This window comes from Oculina patagonica, chromosome 8, assembly GCF_052425735.1.
Source record: "Oculina patagonica isolate OP01 chromosome 8, crgOcupat, whole genome shotgun sequence".
NCBI lineage: Eukaryota > Metazoa > Cnidaria > Anthozoa > Scleractinia > Oculinidae > Oculina > Oculina patagonica.
The window spans coordinates 11,080,325-11,102,186 of NC_135765.1; the positions used below are offsets into that span (position 1 = coordinate 11,080,325).

General features: G+C 42.2%; 2 protein-coding genes across 2 annotated transcripts in view; both read right to left on the reverse strand.

Annotated features, from left to right (window-relative positions):
- The window catches only part of LOC144663113 (NLR family CARD domain-containing protein 4-like), a 33,650-nt gene extending 23,392 nt beyond the window's left edge, over nucleotides 1-10,258 (reverse strand). Inside the window, exons 1-4 of the mRNA XM_078524051.1 lie at nucleotides 10,087-10,258; nucleotides 9,853-9,952; nucleotides 8,935-8,960; nucleotides 8,777-8,845 (exon numbers count right to left, since the gene is read on the reverse strand). The gene's annotated coding sequence lies outside the window, so the exon portion shown is untranslated. The remainder of the gene's footprint in view (nucleotides 1-8,776; nucleotides 8,846-8,934; nucleotides 8,961-9,852; nucleotides 9,953-10,086) is intronic.
- The window catches only part of LOC144662524 (uncharacterized), a 167,832-nt gene that overhangs the window by 76,896 nt on the left and 69,074 nt on the right, over nucleotides 1-21,862 (reverse strand). Inside the window, exon 10 of the mRNA XM_078523346.1 lies at nucleotides 16,996-17,007. Within this exon, the coding sequence (XP_078379472.1) occupies nucleotides 16,996-17,007 (12 nt within the window). The remainder of the gene's footprint in view (nucleotides 1-16,995; nucleotides 17,008-21,862) is intronic.

Below are 21,862 nucleotides of genomic sequence, written 5' to 3' on the forward strand. Positions count from 1 at the left end.
ACCAGGAGTAGCACCAATACCACCAGCTTCACTGCCATCTGCACTATCACCACTACAATCTACCAGTAGTCCAATCAATACAGCCAAGTCCATTACATATCACCACCATAACAATCTACCAGGAGTAGCACCAATACCACCAGATTCACTGCTACCTGCACCATCACCACCACAATCTACCAGTAGTCCAATCAATACAGCCAAGTCCATTGAACGTCACCACCATCACAATCTACCAGTAGTCCAATCAATACAGCCAAGTCCATTGCACATCACCACCATAACAATCTACCAGTAGTAGCACCAGTACAACCAGCATCACTGCCACCTGCACCATCACCACCACAATCTACCAGTAGTCCAATCAATACAGTCAAGTCCATTGCACATCACCACCCTAACAATCTACCAGGAGTAGCACCAATACCACCAGCTTCACTGTCACCTGCACCATCACCACTACAATCTACCAGTAGTACAATCAATACAGTCAAGTCCATTGCACATCACCACCCTAACAATCTACCAGGAGTAGCACCAATACCACCAGCTTTACTGCCACCTGCACAATCACCACCACAATCTACCAGTAGTCCAATCAATACAGTCAAGTCCATTGCACATCACCACCCTAGCAATCTACCAGGAGTAGCACCAATACCACAAGCTTCACTGCCACCTGCACCATCACCACTACAATCTACCAGTAGTCCAATCAATACAGTCAAGTCCATTGCACATCACCACCCTAACAATCTACCAGGAGTAGCACCAATACCACCAGCTTCACTGCCACCTGCACCATCACCACTACAATCTACCAGTAGTCCAATCAATACAGTCAAGTCCATTGCACATCACCACCATAACAATCTACCAGGAGTAGCATTAATACCACCAGCTTCACTGCCACCTGCACCATCACCACTACAATCTACCAGTAGTCCAATCAATACAGCCAAGTCCATTGCACATCACCACCATAACAATCTACCAGGAGTAGCACCAATACCACCAGCTTCACTGCCAACTACACCATCACCACCACAATCTACCAGTAGTTCAATCAATACAGTCAAGTCCATTGCACATCACCACCCTAACAATCTACCAGGAGTAGCACCAATACCACCAGCTTCACTGCTACCTGCACCATCACCACCACAATCTACCAGTAGTACAATCAATACAGCCAAGTCCATTGCACATCACCACCATAACAATCTACCAGGAGTAGCACCAATACCACAAGCTTCACTGCCAACTGTATCACCACCACCACAATCTACCAGTAGTACAATCAATACAGCCAAGTCCATTGCACATCACCACCATAACAATCTACCAGGAGTAGCACCAATACCACCAGCTTCACTGCCACCTGCACCATCACCACCACAATCTACCATCAGTACAATCAATACAGTCAAGTCCATTGCACATCACCACCCTAACAATCTACCAGGAGTAGCACCAATACCACCAGCTTCACTGCCACCTGCACAATCAGCACCACAATCTACCAGTAGTCCAATCAATACAGTCAAGTCCATTGCACATCACCACCCTAAAAATCTACCAGTAGTAGCACCAATACCACCAGCTTCACTGCCACCTGCACCATCACCACTACAATCTACCAGTAGTCCAATCAATACAGTCAAGTCCATTGCACATCACCCCCCTAACAATCTACCAGGAGTAGCACCAATACCACCAGCTTCACTGCCACCTGCACCATCACCACCACAATCTACCAGTAGTCCAATCAATACAGTCAAGTCCATTGCACATCACCACCATAACAATCTACCAGGAGTAGCACCAATACCACCAGCTTCACTGCCACCTGCACCATCACCACTACAATCTACCAGTAGTCCAATCAATACAGCCAAGTCCATTGCACATTACCACCATAACAATCTACCAGGAGTAGCACCAATACCACCAGCTTCACTGCCAACTACACCATCACCACCACAATCTACCAGTAGTACAATCAATACAGTCAAGTCCATTGCACATCACCACCCTAACAATCTACCAGGAGTAGCACCAATACCACCAGCTTCACTGCTACCTGCACCATCACCACCACAATCTACCAGTAGTACAATCAATACAGTCAAGTCCATTGCACATCACCACCATAACAATCTACCAGGAGTAGCACCAATACCACCAGCTTCACTGCCAACTGTATCACCACCACCACAATCTACCAGTAGTACAATCAATACAGCCAAGTCCATTGCACATCACCACCATAACAATCTACCAGGAGTAGCACAAATACCACCAGCTTCACTGCCAACTACACCATCACCACCACAATCTACCAGTAGTACAATCAATACAGTCAAGTCCATTGCACATCACCACCATAACAATCTACCAGGAGTAGCACAAATACCACCAGCTTCACTGCCAACTACACCGTCACCACCACAATCTACCAGTAGTACAATCAATACAGTCAAGTCCATTGCACATCACCACCCTAACAATCTACCAGGAGTAGCACCAATACCACCAGCTTCACTGCCACTTGCACCATCACCACCACAATCTACCAGTAGTCCAATCAATACAGTCAAGTCCATTGCACATCACCACCCTAACAATCTACCAGGAGTAGCACCAATACCACCAGTTTCACTGCCACCTGCACCATCACCACCACAATCTACCAGTAGTCCAATCAATACAGTCAAGTCCATTGCACATCACCACCCTAACAATCTACCAGGAGTAGCACCAATACCACCAGCTTCACTGCCACCTGCACCATCACCACCACAATCTACCAGTAGTCCAATCAATACAGTCAAGTCCATTGCACATCACCACCCTAACAATCTATCAGGAGTAGCACCAATACCACCAGCTTCACTGCCACCTGCACCATCACCACTACAATCTACCAGTAGTCCAATCAATACAGTCAAGTCCATTGCACATCACCACCCTAACAATCTACCAGGAGTAGCACCAATACCACCAGCTTCACTGCCACCTGCACCATCACCACCACAATCTACCAGTAGTCCAATCAATACAGTCAAGTCCATTGCACATCACTACCATAACAATCTACCAGGAGTAGCACCAATACCACCGGCTTCACTGCCACCTGCACCATCACCACTACAATCTACCAGTAGTCCAATCAATACAGCCAAGTCCATTGCACATCACCACCATAACAATCTACCAGGAGTAGCACCAATACCACCAGCTTCACTGCCAACTACACCATCACCACCACAATCTACCAGTAGTACAATCAATACAGTCAAGTCCATTGCACATCACCACCCTAACAATCTACCAGGAGTAGCACCAATACCACCAGCTTCACTGCTACCTGCACCATCACCACCACAATCTACCAGTAGTACAACCAATACAGTCAAGTCCATTGCATATCACCACCATAACAATCTACCAGGAGTAGCACCAATACCACCAGCTTCACTGCCAACTGTATCACCACCACCACAATCTACCAGTAGTCCAATCAATACAGCCAAGTCCATTGCACATCACCACCATAACAATCTACCAGGAGTAGCACCAATACCACCAGCTTCACTGCCACCTGCACCATCACCACCACAATCTACCAGTAGTCCAATCAATACAGCCAAGTCCATTACATATCACGACCACAACAATCTACCAGGCGTAGCACCAATACCACCAGCTTCACTGCCACCTGCACTATCACCACCACAATCTGCCAGTAGTCCAATCAATACAGTCAAGTCCATTGCACATCACCACCCTAACAATCTACCAGGAGAAGCACCAATACCACCAGCTTCACTGCCACCTGCACCATCACCACCACAATCTACCAGTAGTCCAATCAATACAGTCAAGTCCATTGCACATCACCACCCTAACGATCTATCAGGAGTAGCACCAATACCACCAGCTTCACTGCCACCTGCACCATCACCACTACAATCTACCAGTAGTCCAATCAATACAGTCAAGTCCATTGCACATCACCACCCTAACAATCTACCAGGAGTAGCACCAATACCACCAGCTTCACTGCCACCTGCACCATCACCACCACAATCTACCAGTAGTCCAATCAATACAGTCAAGTCCATTGCACATCACTACCATAACAATCTACCAGGAGTAGCACCAATACCACCGGCTTCACTGCCACCTGCACCATCACCACTACAATCTACCAGTAGTCCAATCAATACAGCCAAGTCCATTGCACATCACCACCATAACAATCTACCAGGAGTAGCACCAATACCACCAGCTTCACTGCCAACTACACCATCACCACCACAATCTACCAGTAGTACAATCAATACAGTCAAGTCCATTGCACATCACCACCCTAACAATCTACCAGGAGTAGCACCAATACCACCAGCTTCACTGCTACCTGCACCATCACCACCACAATCTACCAGTAGTACAACCAATACAGTCAAGTCCATTGCATATCACCACCATAACAATCTACCAGGAGTAGCACCAATCCACCAGCTTCACTGCCAACTGTATCACCACCACCACAATCTACCAGTAGTCCAATCAATACAGCCAAGTCCATTGCACATCACCACCATAACAATCTACCAGGAGTAGCACCAATACCACCAGCTTCACTGCCACCTGCACCATCACCACCACAATCTACCAGTAGTCCAATCAATACAGCCAAGTCCATTACATATCACGACCATAACAATCTACCAGGCGTAGCACCAATACCACCAGCTTCACTGCCACCTGCACTATCACCACCACAATCTGCCAGTAGTCCAATCAATACAGTCAAGTCCATTGCACATCACCACCCTAACAATCTACCAGGAGAAGCACCAATACCACCAGCTTCACTGCCACCTGCACCATCACCACCACAATCTACCAGTAGTCCAATCAATACAGTCAAGTCCATTGCACATCACCACCCTAACGATCTATCAGGAGTAGCACCAATACCACCAGCTTCACTGCCACCTGCACCATCACCACTACAATCTACCAGTAGTCCAATCAATACAGTCAAGTCCATTGCACATCACCACCCTAACAATCTACCAGGAGTAGCACCAATACCACCAGCTTCACTGCCACCTGCACCATCACCACCACAATCTACCAGTAGTCCAATCAATACAGTCAAGTCCATTGCACATCACTACCATAACAATCTACCAGGAGTAGCACCAATACCACCGGCTTCACTGCCAACTGTATCACCACCACCACAATCTACCAGTAGTACAATCAATACCACCAAGTTCATTGCACATCACCACCATAACAATCTACCAGGAGTAGCACCAATACCACCAGCTTCACTGCCACCTGCACCATCACCACTACAATCTACCAGTAGTCCAATCAATACAGCCAAGTCCATTGCACATCACCACCATAACAATCTACCAGGAGTAGCACCAATACCACCAGCTTCACTGCCAACTACACCATCACCACCACAATCTACCAGTAGTACAATCAATACAGTCAAGTCCATTGCACATCACCACCCTAACAATCTACCAGGAGTAGCACCAATACCACCAGCTTCACTGCTACCTGCACCATCACCACCACAATCTACCAGTAGTACAACCAATACAGTCAAGTCCATTGCACATCACCACCATAACAATCTACCAGGAGTAGCACCAATAGCACCAGCTTCACTGCCAACTGTATCACCACCACCACAATCTACCAGTAGTACAATCAATACCACCAAGTTCATTGCACATCACCACCATAACAATCTACCAGGAGTAGCACCAATACCACCAGCTTCACTGCCAACTGTATCACCACCACCACAATCTACCAGTAGTCCAATCAATACAGCCAAGTCCATTGCACATCACCACCATAACAATCTACCAGGAGTAGCACCAATACCACCAGCTTCACTGCCAACTGTATCACCACCACCACAATCTACCAGTAGTCCAATCAATACAGCCAAGTCCATTGCACATCACCACCATAACAATCTACCAGGAGTAGCACCAATACCACCAGCTTCACTGCCACCTGCACCATCACCACCACAATCTACCAGTAGTCCAATCAATACAGCCAAGTCCATTACATATCACGACCATAACAATCTACCAGGCGTAGCACCAATACCACCAGCTTCACTGCCACCTGCACTATCACCACCACAATCTGCCAGTAGTCCAATCAATACAGTCAAGTCCATTTTACATCACCATTATAACAATCTACCAGGAGTAGCACCAATACCACCAGCTTCACTGCCATCTGCACTATCACCACTACAATCTACCAGTAGTCCAATCAATACAGCCAAGTCCATTACATATCACCACCATAACAATCTACCAGGAGTAGCACCAATACCACCAGATTCACTGCTACCTGCACCATCACCACCACAATCTACCAGTAGTTCAATCAATACAGCCAAGTCCATTGAACGTCACCACCATCACAATCTACCAGTAGTCCAATCAATACAGCCAAGTCCATTGCACATCACCACCATAACAATCTACCAGTAGTAGCACCAGTACAACCAGCATCACTGCCACCTGCACCATCACCACCACAATCTACCAGTAGTCCAATCAATACAGTCAAGTCCATTGCACATCACCACCATAACAATCTACCAGGAGTAGCACCAATACCACCAGCTTCACTGCCACCTGCACCATCACCACTACAATCTACCAGTAGTCCAATCAATACAGTCAAGTCCATTACATATCACCACCATAACGATCTACCAGGAGTAGCACCAATACCACCAGCTTCACTGCCAACTACACCATCACCACCACAATCAACCAATAGTCCAATCAATACAGCCAAGTCCATTACATATCACCACCATAACAATCTACCAGGAGTAGCACCAATACCACCAGCTTCACTGCCACCTGCACCATTACCACCACAATCTACCAGTAGTCCAATCAATACAGCCAAGTCCATTACATATCGCCACCATAACAATCTACCAGGCGTAGCACCAATACCACCAGCTTCACTGCCACCTGCACTATCACCACCACAATCTGCCAGTAGTCCAATCAATACAGTCAAGTCCATTTTACATCACCATTATAACAATCTACCAGGCGTAGCACCAATACCACCAGCTTCACTGCCACCTGCACCATTACCACCACAATCTACCAGTAGTCCAATCAATACAGCCAAGTCCATTACATATCGCCACCATAACAATCTACCAGGCGTAGCACCAATACCACCAGCTTCACTGCCACCTGCACTATCACCACCACAATCTGCCAGTAGTCCAATCAATACAGTCAAGTCCATTTTACATCACCATTATAACAATCTACCAGGAGTAGCACCAATACCACCAGCTTCACTGCCATCTGCACTATCACCACTACAATCTACCAGTAGTCCAATCAATACAGCCAAGTCCATTACATATCACCACCATAACAATCTACCAGGAGTAGCACCAATACCACCAGATTCACTGCTACCTGCACCATCACCACCACAATCTACCAGTAGTCCAATCAATACAGCCAAGTCCATTACATATCACCACCATAACAATCTACCAGGAGTAGCACCAATACCACCAGATTCACTGCCACATGCACCATCACCACCACAATCTACCAGTAGTCCAATCAATACAGCCAAGTCCATTGCACATCACCACCATACCAATCTACCAGGAGTAGCACCAATACCACCAGCTTCACTGCCACCTGCACCATCACCACTACAATCTACCAGTAGTCCAATCAATACAGCCAAGTCCATTACATATCGCCACCATAACAATCTACCAGGCGTAGCACCAATACCACCAGCTTCACTGCTACCTGCACTATCACCACCACAATCTGCCAGTAGTCCAATCAATACAGTCAAGTCCATTGTACATCACCATTATTACAATCTACCAGGCGTAGCACCAATACCACCAGCTTCACTGCCACCTGCACCATTACCATCACAATCTACCAGCAGTACAATCTACTAGCAGTATAAGCAATACCATCAAGCTCATTGACAACTGTATCATCACCACCACAATTAACCACTAGCAGCACGAACACCAACAGCTTCAAGGCCACCTGCATCACTAGCACACTCAACACCACCACTTTTACCAGCTCAATTACTGTTAAATCCAAAAAGATCAACCATAGGTGATCTTTTCAAATAGGTGGCATTTCAAATCTTGTTTACATCATGAATTATTTTGAATGTCTTTTTCAAAGTGTTTTGTCATCAAAACTAAAATTATGTATCAAGAGGAAACATTCATCTTGCTATCAATGAAGTTTAACATACACATAGGGTAAGAGACATACAGGTATCAAAAAGGTAGAGTAATAAAAAAAATGATACTTTATTATACTGGCCTTAAGAGCTTTGGTAAAGGAAATAATATTGAAATGGCTTACTCTATCCTACTGTACAACTTGAATATTCCAGGTTTAAATCCAGGAATGACTAATTTTATCAAGAAAAAACATGGTAGGAATGGTGAGGACTTAATTGTGAATAGTCTTTTATGGATATGGAAAATATGTATATATTGCTTTACTTTTATGTATTTGTTTAAAAAAAAATCCTATCAAAAATTTTCTCCTATCAAGAAATGGTGTGGTGTTTACTACATTGAGGCAATCAACATGAATATTGCCTCAAAGTGTCAAACATTAGGTTGGGCATGTGGAACAAAGCTCTCAGTAAGGGTGCTATTTATATTTTTACATACCAGTTACTGCATGTGAGATTTCCCCTGAAAAATGGAACTGTGTCCCAGGAGCAAAGTGACAAATTGTTTCTGAAATGAACAACACTCAGGATGAGACATGGTCAAACACCTTGCAGCAGGGAGGGATATGGTAAATGTATTTCTTTAAACCTGCTTACCTTATGTTATTTCCCCTGGAAGTTGCCTGTAATTCCAAAAAATAGACTTATTAGTGAACAAAAACCGAAATGAATAGTCCAACATTGTAACAAAACAAAACACAAGCTGAAGGGCTGGGGAGGGAGGAGGGTGGTGTGGGCTTAAATAAGCATGATATGCAGCATCGCTAAAATCCAGGTTTTTTTACGTGTGAATTGTATCAGTAAACTAAGATTGCGCACTAAACGACTTGAGTTTTCCTTAAGGTCTATTCGGTTTCGTTTTAATGAAACATTATAGAAATCTGCTATCATTAAAACCTACACAACAATATAACAGACAACTGGTCATTAACTTAAGCGATTTGCCGGGCTGCGGATAATAGTTACAGAAAACATTGGCTAGGGAAATTAACACTTCTTCGCCCTTTCTCAACAGTGTAATTATTACACAGAATTCCATAATATTTGATGAGGTAGATTGCCCAAATTCTGTATGCCTAGTATCCAGTAAAGTACGGCCTGCATCTATAAGCAGCGGACACACACGGAGATAATCGATTTCGCAGCATCTAGTCTTAGGTTTAATCAAACTTGGCATATTACTCGCCAAATCAACAGCTCCCACCACAAAGCGGTTCTGCCTACTTCTGAAAGCATTATATTTCCGCTTTTTAAAAGAACGCTTGGAATCTCGGTTTATACATGGCTTTTCTCTGTCGTTTAGAATTCCGCTTTCAGACTAGTTAATAAGATTTTCTTGCTTTACTCTGTGCGTATGATAAGTGACTCCGTCTCTACAATCCATAAATAATGAAATCAAATTTATCCACAACAAATAATTTCAATAACAGATAACCTTTTCTAAATTTTGCTTTGCGATGCCAACCAATTGTGATTACGTTTTATAATTTATAATTATACACGCATCTTCCTCACCTTTTTGCTGAATGTAAAATTTCCCTTCGATTGAAAACGTTTCACATTAATCGTAGTCTCCAAGAAGGTACAATTGTGGACCTCAGAAGCGGATGTGTTGCTGTAGAAAACGAACAATGTTCGTTAAATTGAGATAGAAATATTGTTCATGCAAATAGCCATTCATCGAACATGTCGTCTAGACAAGGCGTACAAAGTCACGCGAAGTAAATAATTCCTTGTTCTTTCTCTTACCTTTGTTGTCAGTGACGCAATTTTTTCTTGTAAACCTTTTCTTCCGTTGAGGACTTCTGAAACTTCAGCAATCTGTTTTATATACGTTCGCTGGAACACAAAAAAGCCACTCCCGATCAGCGAGGGTGTTTGCTGCAAATTTAGACTTGCTGTTGAACACGAGATCAAAAGAACGTATCCGGTTTCAATGTGACGAAACAACTCCATATGTCACGCCACCTTATAATAGATAAACTCGGAAGTCTTTGGTACTTAAATTAATGTGTGGCGTTTACTGTAATATAGAAATAAAAAAGTTCCTTAATGTTAAACTACACGCATATTTACCGTCAAGGATTGAAGAGAAAGGCCAGCGACCGAGGAGAAAAGGTGGGGTAGGGTAAGGACAGCAAAAAAACGGGTAGGGTAGGGTGCTAATTGGGGACGGACCATTAGAAAAGTGATAGGGGGGGTGGGGGATTTTTGTCTTGCAGGATTTTTTTTTTTACGTCCATCGCTTGTGTAGGAATTTTTTTGCGGGTGTAACCCTCTGCTCGAATTTTTTTTTTTTAACAAATGTTTTTTTTTGACAAATAGTTTTTGTTGGACCGGTATTGTTACGTTATACCATGCTTTTGACGACTGTTGCTTTGTTGATCATTTGCTAAATAGTTTGAATATTCCCCCCAAAATGTGGTTATTAATTGTTTTAATCCTTAGGGACTGGTCAATATTAAAGTACTGGGGGGTAAGTCGGAGCAATTGGAAAAGAGGCAGCTTGAGCGAGCCTACCGAAAAGCGCTACTATGATCACAAACCATCTAGGGGGGCCGGGGGCATGCTCCCCCGGGAAATTTTTATATTTGGGCATTCTGAAATCGCTAGAAATACATCTAGAACTGCTCACGTCAAGAAATTTATCAATTTATACTGATGAATACCACTGGGGATTTTCTTGTAACTATAATAATTTAAAGTAACTAAAATGTCTCACCCTCTATGTTAAAGACCAAAACAACATGACCCACCCCCTTTCTACTCCGGCCCACACCCCCCTCCCCCCCACACACACTTATTGACCAGTCCCGTAAAGGCTATCTATGCCCATCTTTGATCATTATATCTGTAAAAAAAATATTAAGAATGGCTTTAATCAAATGCCATGTACTGTTATTATTACAAATGTTGGTGAATTTTCTATAACCATCGGCGTATGGGAAGAAATGTTTTGCTTGTCGGGGAGCCAGGCTTAATGTAATTTGCTTTAATAAAAATACAAGTTGAGCGCTGGAGACGCTTGTCTGTAGGGGGGTCTGGGAGCATGCTCCCCCAGAAAATTTTGAAATTTCTAGGCTCGGAAATGCTATTTTCAGCATTCCCGATTCCCCCTGATATATTTCGTCGAAAAGTCGATCTTATCAAGTGTAACATTACAGGTGTTTTTAGTGCTTAATAGGAACTTTCCTTCCGCATGAATTTTTTTTCTTTGCCTTCCCCTTTGCACGAATTTTTTTTCTTGGCATTTCGCCTTGCATGAATTTTTTTTTTGCTTTTTCCCCACCCCCCCCCCCCCCCATCACTTTTCTAATGGTCCGTCCCTTGAACCCTGACTTTCCGCGGCCTGTTCATTTCCCTTTCTCCGACACCAAGGAGATTGTTCACTGGCTAAAACGAAGTGTAACGTAACCAAACGTCAATAACATTGATATTATTTTGTGCAACTATTGCGTGACGAGTCCAGCGTGACGTGTGTTGTGCAAACCAAGTCACGCAAGAGCTTCGCGAACCGAAGATTGGTAAATATGGTAATCTCATTTGGAAAACTCCCTGATGTTTGTGGCTTTGTTGTGACGTGTCAGTTCAGAGTAATCCAAGAAATTGAATCAGTGCAACATGCCTACGAAATTTTGTGTATATGTTCAGTTCTGTACATGTACACACTCTACAATAATTTGTTTAGAATAGATGAATTACTAGGTGAAAATCTCACTTGGTAAATAATCGCATACCATATAAAAGTGAGGCATACCTAACAATCAACAATTGAATAGTCTACAAAGATGTTAACTAAGGCCCGGTTCAGACGCCGTACTTTTCATGAGCCGAACTCAATTCGAATTTGAACCGACCCAAATTGACAAAAGCACGCGTCTTGATTCAGACGCCGTACTTTTTGGAAGTTCCGAGGCCGTTCCTAATACAGTTCCAATAAAACCACTCAAAGTTGTCAAAATACATTATAATAATTTATGAATTTATAGGATCGGCACGTGAAAAGAGGGTCCTGAAGGGGGGGTACCAAATCCCATTTCCCAGCCTATTTTTTGTCCAAATCCCATTTCCCAGCCTATTTTTTGCCCAAATCCCATTTCCCAGCCTATTTTTTGTCCAAATCCCATTCCCAGTAGTAAAATTCCCAGTGTATGGAAAACCGGACTTAAGCATAATATATTTGTTGTTTTGATTGTCCTAAATGTAGTCCACTCCCTGAACTCTCCCTTCGGTGAACCCAGGTACAGGCGTCGTTGAGCGAGTCCAGAAATATTGACTTGCATGCACATTCTCAGAAATCTGTCAGCCACCCCCCCCCCCCCCCGAGCTCCCCCCTCCCCCCAAAAAGGGGGAAGCTGAAGAAACCAAACCATAATCGACAGCGCCTTTGGAAACGCACGCACAGATGTTAAATTCAAAAATTTAGTACTTGTGGGTTTAATACCTATTCATTACGGAGATTTATTACCGTGGAGACAGAAAGAAACCGGCTGGGGTGGTGTTCGTGGGGGGCTGCTGTCGCATCGACGGCGGACCGGGATGGATGGCGCAGTTTTAGTTTTCTGGCCGGCCTCAAGAGTCCTCATGGGCCCGATGAGGATAAGTAAGTAAGTAAGTATTACGGCTTTAGACAAAGGTTATGACAATTTTTCTTGTAGATGTTGCGCTAATTTGCGTAGTTGAATTTTTCATTTTAGCAAACTATTTTTACCCTAGCGCACACGTTGCATGTAAGAAACGCCACACGTCTCTGTGGTTTTTCATTGGTTTGTTTTAAGCATGCACATCCAAGTTATCCTAGACTGTCCCCGTACCTGGGTCGCAGAAGGAATAGTTCAGGGAATGGACTATCCAAAATCATGTTCTGCTAGTTATATTATCACCAATACTGTTGAGAACATCACTTTTCATTTGTTCGTTTGTCTTGTAGAGGATGATATAAATTTTCAGTAGCTTTAACTAAAGTTATCAAGTTTTTATCCCTTACTTACCACTACCCTGCAAAACTTACTATCACTTCTTTTAAATATTCCATTTGTACCCATGCTCAGTCAGCAGTTCCGCTGAGTAACTTAATCACTTACACGAAAATTGATCGACGCTTGATGGACACTCGTGCAGTGTAGTGGTTTCGTTTCAGAGTTAATTTTCAGCGTTTTAACTGTCTATGCCGGACTTTAAGAATATTATAGAGCGTAAAATATGCAGGTTTAGTCATGTACTGACATGCTTCCCATTCCCATTTTTTGTTTCCGAATCCCAGTCCCAGTTACCTAAATCCCATTTTCCCAGTGAAAATAAACGCAAATCCCAGTCAAAATAGGCAAATCCCAGTTCCCATTTTACCCCTTCAGGACCCTCTGAAAAGTACGGCGTCTGAATCAAGCCGTTCCAAAGGCGTTCCACAGGCGAAATTCTCGGCCAAGCCTGGTGGGAAGAACAGGTGAGCCCTTCCAAATTGAAATAGCCGTTCTAATTTGATTCAGACGCCGATCTTTTCATGTACTTAATTCAAGGAATTTGGTTCGGCTCATGAAAACATCGGCGTCTGAACCGGGCCTGTTAAAGTGTATGGTGTAATAAGTATATGCTCATGAGTCATAATTATTTTGGGTATCCTGGCCAGTCGCCAGTTTCTTAAAGGTCCCGAAAAGTTTTCGCATCTGTAAGGAATAGCAAAATCCCAAACCTTATGATTACAGAGCTGATTAATTCCATGATATTTTTAATATGAAAAGAGGCTCCCTTCATACAAAATTTCAGTGTAAGTTTACAGGGAAACTTTATTTCTATCTGCATTATTGCATCATTTCGTATACTTCAGTGGCCTAGTTTAATTCTAAAAAGGTATTATTTTCGAGTTATAAGCTTTTTTCGAAAGCGTGACACTCGATCAGTTCTCTTCAATTCGCTGACTTCGTTTAGCAATTTAGATATCATTTTGTGCGATTGGCCCGAATGGAGTATTTAAGTATTCGCAGGTCCTTGACTTTTCTTGGAAAAATAACAAAAACGCTAATTGTAACGTTCGCTGAATTTGGGTTTCATACATCGGAATATCAGCCAATATGTAGGCTATCCATACAGAATGGTGAATTTAGTCCAAGCTATGTCAGTAGTTAACATTTTTCTAGACAATGAATTCCTGTCGTGTAGTATTACACTAAAACTTTTCCTTTGTTACTTGTTGAGGCTTTGGTCGAGACAGCACTACTGAACTTAGAAGCAGAACGCTACTGATCACTCTAAAACTGCTAAAACTCTGAAACAACCCGAGTCTGACGCGTCCTGGCGCCCGTAGTTTAAATTCTGTCATGTAATTTAACTTGACACTGAATGATGACATGAAGTCATCGAACTTCGTTTCAATTGATTGTCATATCGCTTATTTTTTATTCTTAAATGCAGTTCAAAGTCACTCAAATATTGTATATGACGTTGTTGTGTTACATCTCACCCTTATTATTACTTCAACCCTAGTTCAAGTGTGCAATCGCACTAAAACACGTAAGCCAATGAACGTGTCGTGATCAAGAAGGGATCCAGACAGCCAAAACATCGTGCACTGATCAGTCTAAAAGTCCACAGGTCTGATCTTCATTTCAGCCCTTTTAGCTGAATAGCCATATCCTTTCCAAGTTTCCCAATCGACGCCATCGTACCATGTTGTTCCGTCGCCCTCTCTGGTTGCTGAGTATTGTCCGTTATGATAAAAACCATTCAGATTGCTTGAATAACAGTTTTCGTACCACCAGGCACCTTGACAATTCACGGCGCAGTTAGAAGAGGACTTTATGTCGTTATCTTGGTCCTTTGTTGTGAATGAACGACCATTATGCCGAGAAGTCATTGAATCACCAGCGGTTCCTAAACAAAAAGAAGCGTATAGCTAAATAAATTTACCTTATTAGACAGTTGCATGTGTAAGATCGCTGAAATACCTTTAATTCTTACGATTTGAGTTGTTTTCCAATTCGAGGCCGCATCGCGAGTCAAAAAACAAACAACGTGAAAAAAATATACCATTTGACTGAGTATACCTGGTATTTCAGTTTGACACTCGTTTCCTGTAAACTTGTCTGTACACTGACACTGATATCCTTGACCTTGTTCAATGCACGTGGCTCCATTTTTACAAGCGCACTAGCACATGGCTTCAAGGGCCCTGCAGCTGTAGTCAACAACATAACACACACAAATAACAACATTATTGTTTTACAAATTTGTGATGTCTAGCTAGAAGCATAACCCAGTGGCTGACGACTAGCGAACTAGTAATCTCATTGGCTACACGGGTAACTATCGATCGCGGAAAAGAATGCCTCATTGCCGAAAGGTATTTTCAACCTCGGCCAAACGATGAAATATTTTCGTCCAATATCGTGTTTGACGCACACCATGGGTTGACTAAACGAGCAAACGATGTTTGATCAAGTATCGAACAAAATGAGCCCACATGACGCTTTCATTAGCCTGTTCCAGGCTCTCGGTAGTTGAAGGGGAAAGCGAAAAACGCGGGCGAGCGAGAAAAAAACGAGGGGGGACGAAGGCGAGTGAAGGAAAGAAAAAAATGAGGCGGGACGAAGACGAAGGAAGGAGAGCCTGTAAGAATTCCTTTAACGACCCTCCTCCGCCCACTTTTCAGATAATGAGGTGTTGAGAAGTAAAAATGACATTCTGTCAATTAGCTAGAGATGTTCTCCTGTTTCTCGCGCGAGGCCAAAGGTCTGCGCCGCATGGTTTCCTGTTTGTAGAGTACTGAGCAGGGGGGGGGGGGGGGGAAGAAACGAAGTCTGGGACCGAGTAGCGATGCTCTCACAACTTGCAACGCGATCAATTCACGATGTAGTCAGCGGTTTTTGTACGATGCAACAGGCAATCTGTTCCCGCGAAATGGAAGCTATGGCAATCACGACTACCATGCCGTGGAATAACTTATTATAAAGGGATTCAATTCTCTTAACTAAAAATCTAAAAGCAGTGTTTTCATCCGAAAATTTCGTCATCGTCGTGTAGTTTTAAGAACGCAGAATTTTGTGATACCGTGCTACTTTTCAGTGCTGAAATGCAAAGGTTTGTACCACGATTTTCAACTGGCCCACATGGGGATTGTAAATGAGGTAAAACAAAGAACGACCAAGTCAACAAACAACCTCGAAACAATAGAGCAAGAACAATAGCTCCGACCGGCGCGGGAATATTCGTTTTCATTACCATTTCTGTGATGGTTTTATTTCATAACAAACACCACATATTTACACCAAGAACCCTTCCGGAGAAATTTTCGCTGCTTTAAAGACAAAACTTAGAAAGCCTTATTTTTCATTACTATAAAAAAAGAATAATCACAGGCAGCCCAAGCTAACGATAAGGGCCACAGTACTCTAAGACTCAATTTATAAGGATTTGTATGGGATTGAAACAGTTTTCTTTTACGACATAGAAATTCGAACGTTTTATGAATACAATTGACTTACACTGTTGCAGTTTCGTGTTCTTTCTTGTTTGCCAGCTCCTCGAGCCAATTTGAAGCGATTTGGACGAGTTATTGCTTTGCGAAATTTTGAACAGGTGTACTTTAATATTTATTAATATTTATTTAATATTTATTTAATATTTAATAAAGTACACGTGTTCAAAATTTCGCAAAGCAATAACTCGTCCAAATCGCTTCAAATTGGCTCGAGGAGCTGGCAAACAAGAAAGAACACGAAACTGCAACAGTGTAAGTCAATTTTATTCATAAAATGTTCGAATTTTTGTATCGTTAAAGAAAACTGTTTCATTCCCATACAAATCCTTATAAACTGAGTCTTAGAGTACTGTGACGCTTATCGTTAGCTTGGGCTGCCTGTGGAATAATCGAACTCTCTCACTGGTCCCATGTTGTTATTGTTTTGGCAAGTTCACAAAGAAAGGAGCTGCTCATGCGCCGTAAAGAGATCCGCTGACTACCGCCCCGATGATTGCTTTGCAAGTTGTGAGAGCATCGCTCAGAATTCATATAAGAGAATGTATGGGAAGTTGCTTCCCCCCCCCCCCCCCCCTGGTACTGAGTAATGAATTATATTTGATACAGGTTTCGCTTGTGCGGTTTGTTTTGGCTCATTTCTATTTGCAAGATATGTTTTAAGCTCTCAAGATGTTTGTTTTGGAAGGACAGGGTCAGTAATTTATCGGTGATTACTTGCATTTAATAATTGTGATGCCGGGCCTGTTGTTTGTATCATATCACGGATGACAATTAAGTAAATCTTTGTGCGGCTTCTCCAGAGACTGTTGAGGCTTTACTTCGAGAAAAATTAAAGTTGGTTTCAGAGAGACACTCTGTGTTGTAAAGGTTATGCTTCTTGCATTAATTTGATCGAGCGCTTTGTCTCTTGAGATCGATATGTCAAGGTTTTACCTCCCGTGTTCGTTGCGTTACATTCTGGCACCGCATGATTCAAATATAGATTTTCACAGGCACAAGCCTGTTGCCTGTTTTACCCGTTATATTTGCTTCTATATGATTGAGTTCCGCCGACAATCCAAGCTGTTTCAGCTGCTCAACTTAACGTTTTCCTACAAAAGTCTAGGAAATTTTTGCGGCAAATACACAAACAGTTCGAAAGGAGAAAACCGAAAGATGCGTTGGATTTTTGCGTTTTAAGGGATCGCTGTGAAAAACGCACGTCACTGTCGTAAACTGACAGGTTACCGGAAATGATCATGACGAGCAATAAGTTGTCTCGAAATCAGAGATCCAATTTACTGCAAGACCTACCGTTTTCACAAGTGTATCTAAATATGCTGTCGCACTTCGACATCTCCCATTTGTAAACTTGCGCTTCAAACAAGATATGAACACAGCGTTTCTTGATATTTTTGCGAGGTTGCTTTACGGCCCAGTTAGTATAGTCACTTTGTTCTCCGCTGACCCACTCAAACGCCGTCATGTTGTCCCAGTTGTTCAATCCACACCAACTCCCCCTGGCCCCAAGAATATCACCAAGGAAATTCATCTCATTTTCATCATTCACGGTTACCAAGTTTGCTTGTTTTGATTTGCAGACTGACTGCGCATCTTGCCAACTTGCTGTGTGTTTAATCCCGCCATAATAATGCCACCTCTCCTCATAGCGATCACCTGCAAAAGATGAAACATTGAAATTCAAGGCGGGAGTAAACTTGAATTTCAGTGAAATTAAGAGGTTTTTAAGATAAAATTTTTTTGGAACACCACCAGACAGTTGACCCCCACGCAAGAGCACCCCAGCTTGTCAGGGGGAATGTCTGATGTCCGTCTAGTAATTTTTATCTTTTTACATTCTTATTTTAAATCTTCAATATTTTTGTCTCTAAATTTTACTAATCCTATGAGAAAAACTCCTCACAAAAATTCCCAAAGTCACCAAAAAATTAACAAAACACCATAATACATAGGTTCGTGTAATGAGCAGAGAGGTTTTGAACTGCTTCAAACGCAAACGATCGGTGGATAGACGGCCTGGTCAATGGTCAAATGGATTGACATAGTGTAATATTCTTTTCTGGGTATTCGGGTATAAATTATTTGTAGACAAGAACATTGAGAAGCTTGAGAAGCTTAAAATCGGGCGCTTTGCTTTGAAAGGCAGGGTTCAGTACAGCAGAAACCACGAAGCAGTTACTTAAGTAGCACTCAGTCCGACTGTGTTTGTGTAAGTCACAGGGCTTGCATGAGCTGTATTAGTGTGCATAATATAATATCTAGAACGTTGTCGAGATTGCATTATTACTTAATGACATGATGGTTTCAATTTATAAATGTATCTCACACAATACAAATAAACGATTGAAGTAGACGACTAGACAATGTAAAGTTTTAAGACTTAGCAAAGTGCAGTGTATTGGTAATACTGTAAGGTGCGGTTTCACCTGAAGGTCGTGTGCTTTTCGGTATTTTCCAGGCATTGCACTTTGATGGGACAGTACTACAACTGTTTACCGGGGAACTACTATTGTCAAGAAAATGATCACAACTTGTTGATGAATGATTGAACATTTGTTTCATACCATTACTGTAATAGCAATTGATGAAGGCTTTTAGTCCTGAACCAAAGTATAAGGACTGGGAAATACTGAAACCCATTATCAGCCACCTTAAACGGAAATATCTTGTTGGTGTTTCAAGGAATCCAAGGAAACTTCACTCATCCCATGTATCTATGTATTGCGGTATTTTGTAATTTTTTGAGTGATTTTTGGGGATGTTTGGCAGGTGATAGTTTTTTTTAAAAGAATTAGTAAAATTTAGACAACTAAGAAATATTGAAAATTTAATGTGAATTTAACATTGGAATTTGAAGTTAGAAATTGGCAGACGGACACCAAACAGTCCCGTGACATCCTGGAGTGTTTTTGCATGGGGGTCAACTGTGTGATGATGTTTCCATTTTTTTCTTCAATCCCCACTGATAAAGAACTGTTGTTGGTGTTATGTTGGTGTTATCACATGTCAAGCCTTTAACAAGGTATGAAAGAACACAAGGATTTAAATTATTCTGGTGCTCAATTTTGCGTAACTAAAATTAATGTTACTCAAATTCCTGATGGATTCTGTCTTAAACTGTTACGAGCTTAGTATTTCCAAATTATTGCATGTCAATGTAAGGCAAGACAAGACATGCCTTGGTTCTTATGTAATTCTCTTAAAAACACATAAGATATTGACTATAATTTTGTCTGTGCTATGGCAATTCACAGTGGGGTGGTCTTGATGTGTTTTTAACTTGTAGACTGGACTGGACTAGACTAGTAAAACGCGGACTAGTAAAACGCGGACTTGTAAAACGCCTCTAGACACTTCGATTTCCTTGGCCACAATCATCTTACGGCTCTCTTCAATACATAATGTCTCAAAAAAACAGTAACCTCAGAAAGAAGTCAGAAGCAAATAAGGTCGAAAGACCGAATTTGAACATATAACGGCAAATGTTCTAATGTCACGAACGTAGGAGTCGTGTAGGCCCGTCACCTTTATTTACCACATACTGCCCCCAAATTAAAACAGTACCCTCAGAAAGAAGTCAGAAGCAAATAAGGTCGAAAGACCGAATTTAAACATTTAACGGCAAATATTCTAATGTCACGAACGTAGGAGTCGTGTAGGCCCGTCACCTTTATTTACGATTGACTGTTGATTTCTGGACGGGCCCCGTTCTACCTCGTGCGAGCAATACAAACGACTGCACTCAACAGACGTCAAGTAGTGGAAAGAAAGAAATATATGCACACAACTCATAGCATCAATCCCGTTGTTTTAGTAGGGGTTTGCAGAACGAACATGTGCTATACTGCAAAAACATCTCCACGCTAAAACAGACCATAGAGTGCTCAAAAAAGCTAGAAATATGCCGTCGAAGAAACACACAAGAGCTTCAAACACAAATTGTTTCGCTCGCTAAACCGTTTAGTTTTATCCGATTTACAAGCGCTTGTTTTACAAGTCCGCGTTCTACAAGTCCGTGCTTAACAAGCCCTCGTTTTACAAGTCCGCGTTTTACAAGTCCGCGTTTTACTAGTCCTCGTTTTACAAGTCCGCGTTTTACTAGTCCGCGTTTTACTAGTCCGCCTTTTATAAGTCCGCGTTTTACCTGAGTCCGCGTTTTACTAGTCCGCGTTTTACTAGTCCGCGTTATACTAGTCAGCGTTTTACAAGTCCGCGTTTTACTAGTCCGCGTTTTACTAGTCCAGTCCAGTCCTCGAAATACAGTATGCCAAAACTCCCCGCCCTCTAAAGATAAGTCCTTGACGGTTCTTGTCGTTTTTCGGTGCCTATTCATCTTCGGCATCTTTCTCATCCACCTCTCGTTCTGTCCTGTGTCTGTCATCACACGAAAGAAAAGCTGATTCTCAAAAAATCTGCCACAAAAGGAAATTGACAAAAACAATATGAAAACCATATATCGAAAGTTTCTTATTCTAAAATTTTATCATACGTCTTAATTCAGAGCTACAAAGAAGTTCCTCCTTTTGAGTTATTGATACTGTTCTTACAGTACCTCTTTCCACTAGCGAAATTTTACAAAATTCCTTCGCGGCGAAAAGGTAGCGCGAATCCAGAACAGACTCCAATCGAGAGTGGGTTAATTCTAGATTACTATTAATTAACTATTACAACATTCATTTTTAAAATAGTTTCCCAAGCCGACTAAGCTAACTAAACGTCGAGTGTATCTTTCAGTAAACAAAACATGCCGTTATGACGCCGGAAATCCAGCTCACGCATACTATACCCCGTGACTCACGCAAACCCCCGACTGTCATTCCTTTCTAAACATTTTTTTTTGACCACCACCGTACCTTTCTACCCAAAAAACTCATGAAACCGCCCGGTTTTAACCTGTTTTAACCTTTCAAAAATTAGAGCGTTCGAAACTAAATAAGATCCGTAATCACAAACAACATACAGCCGTTTACCAGCACTCTTTAAAACTCCCGAAACCCTTCAAAATCAGGCAAAATAAATCTTTGAAATAACCTTTATCAATGTTTCTTATTT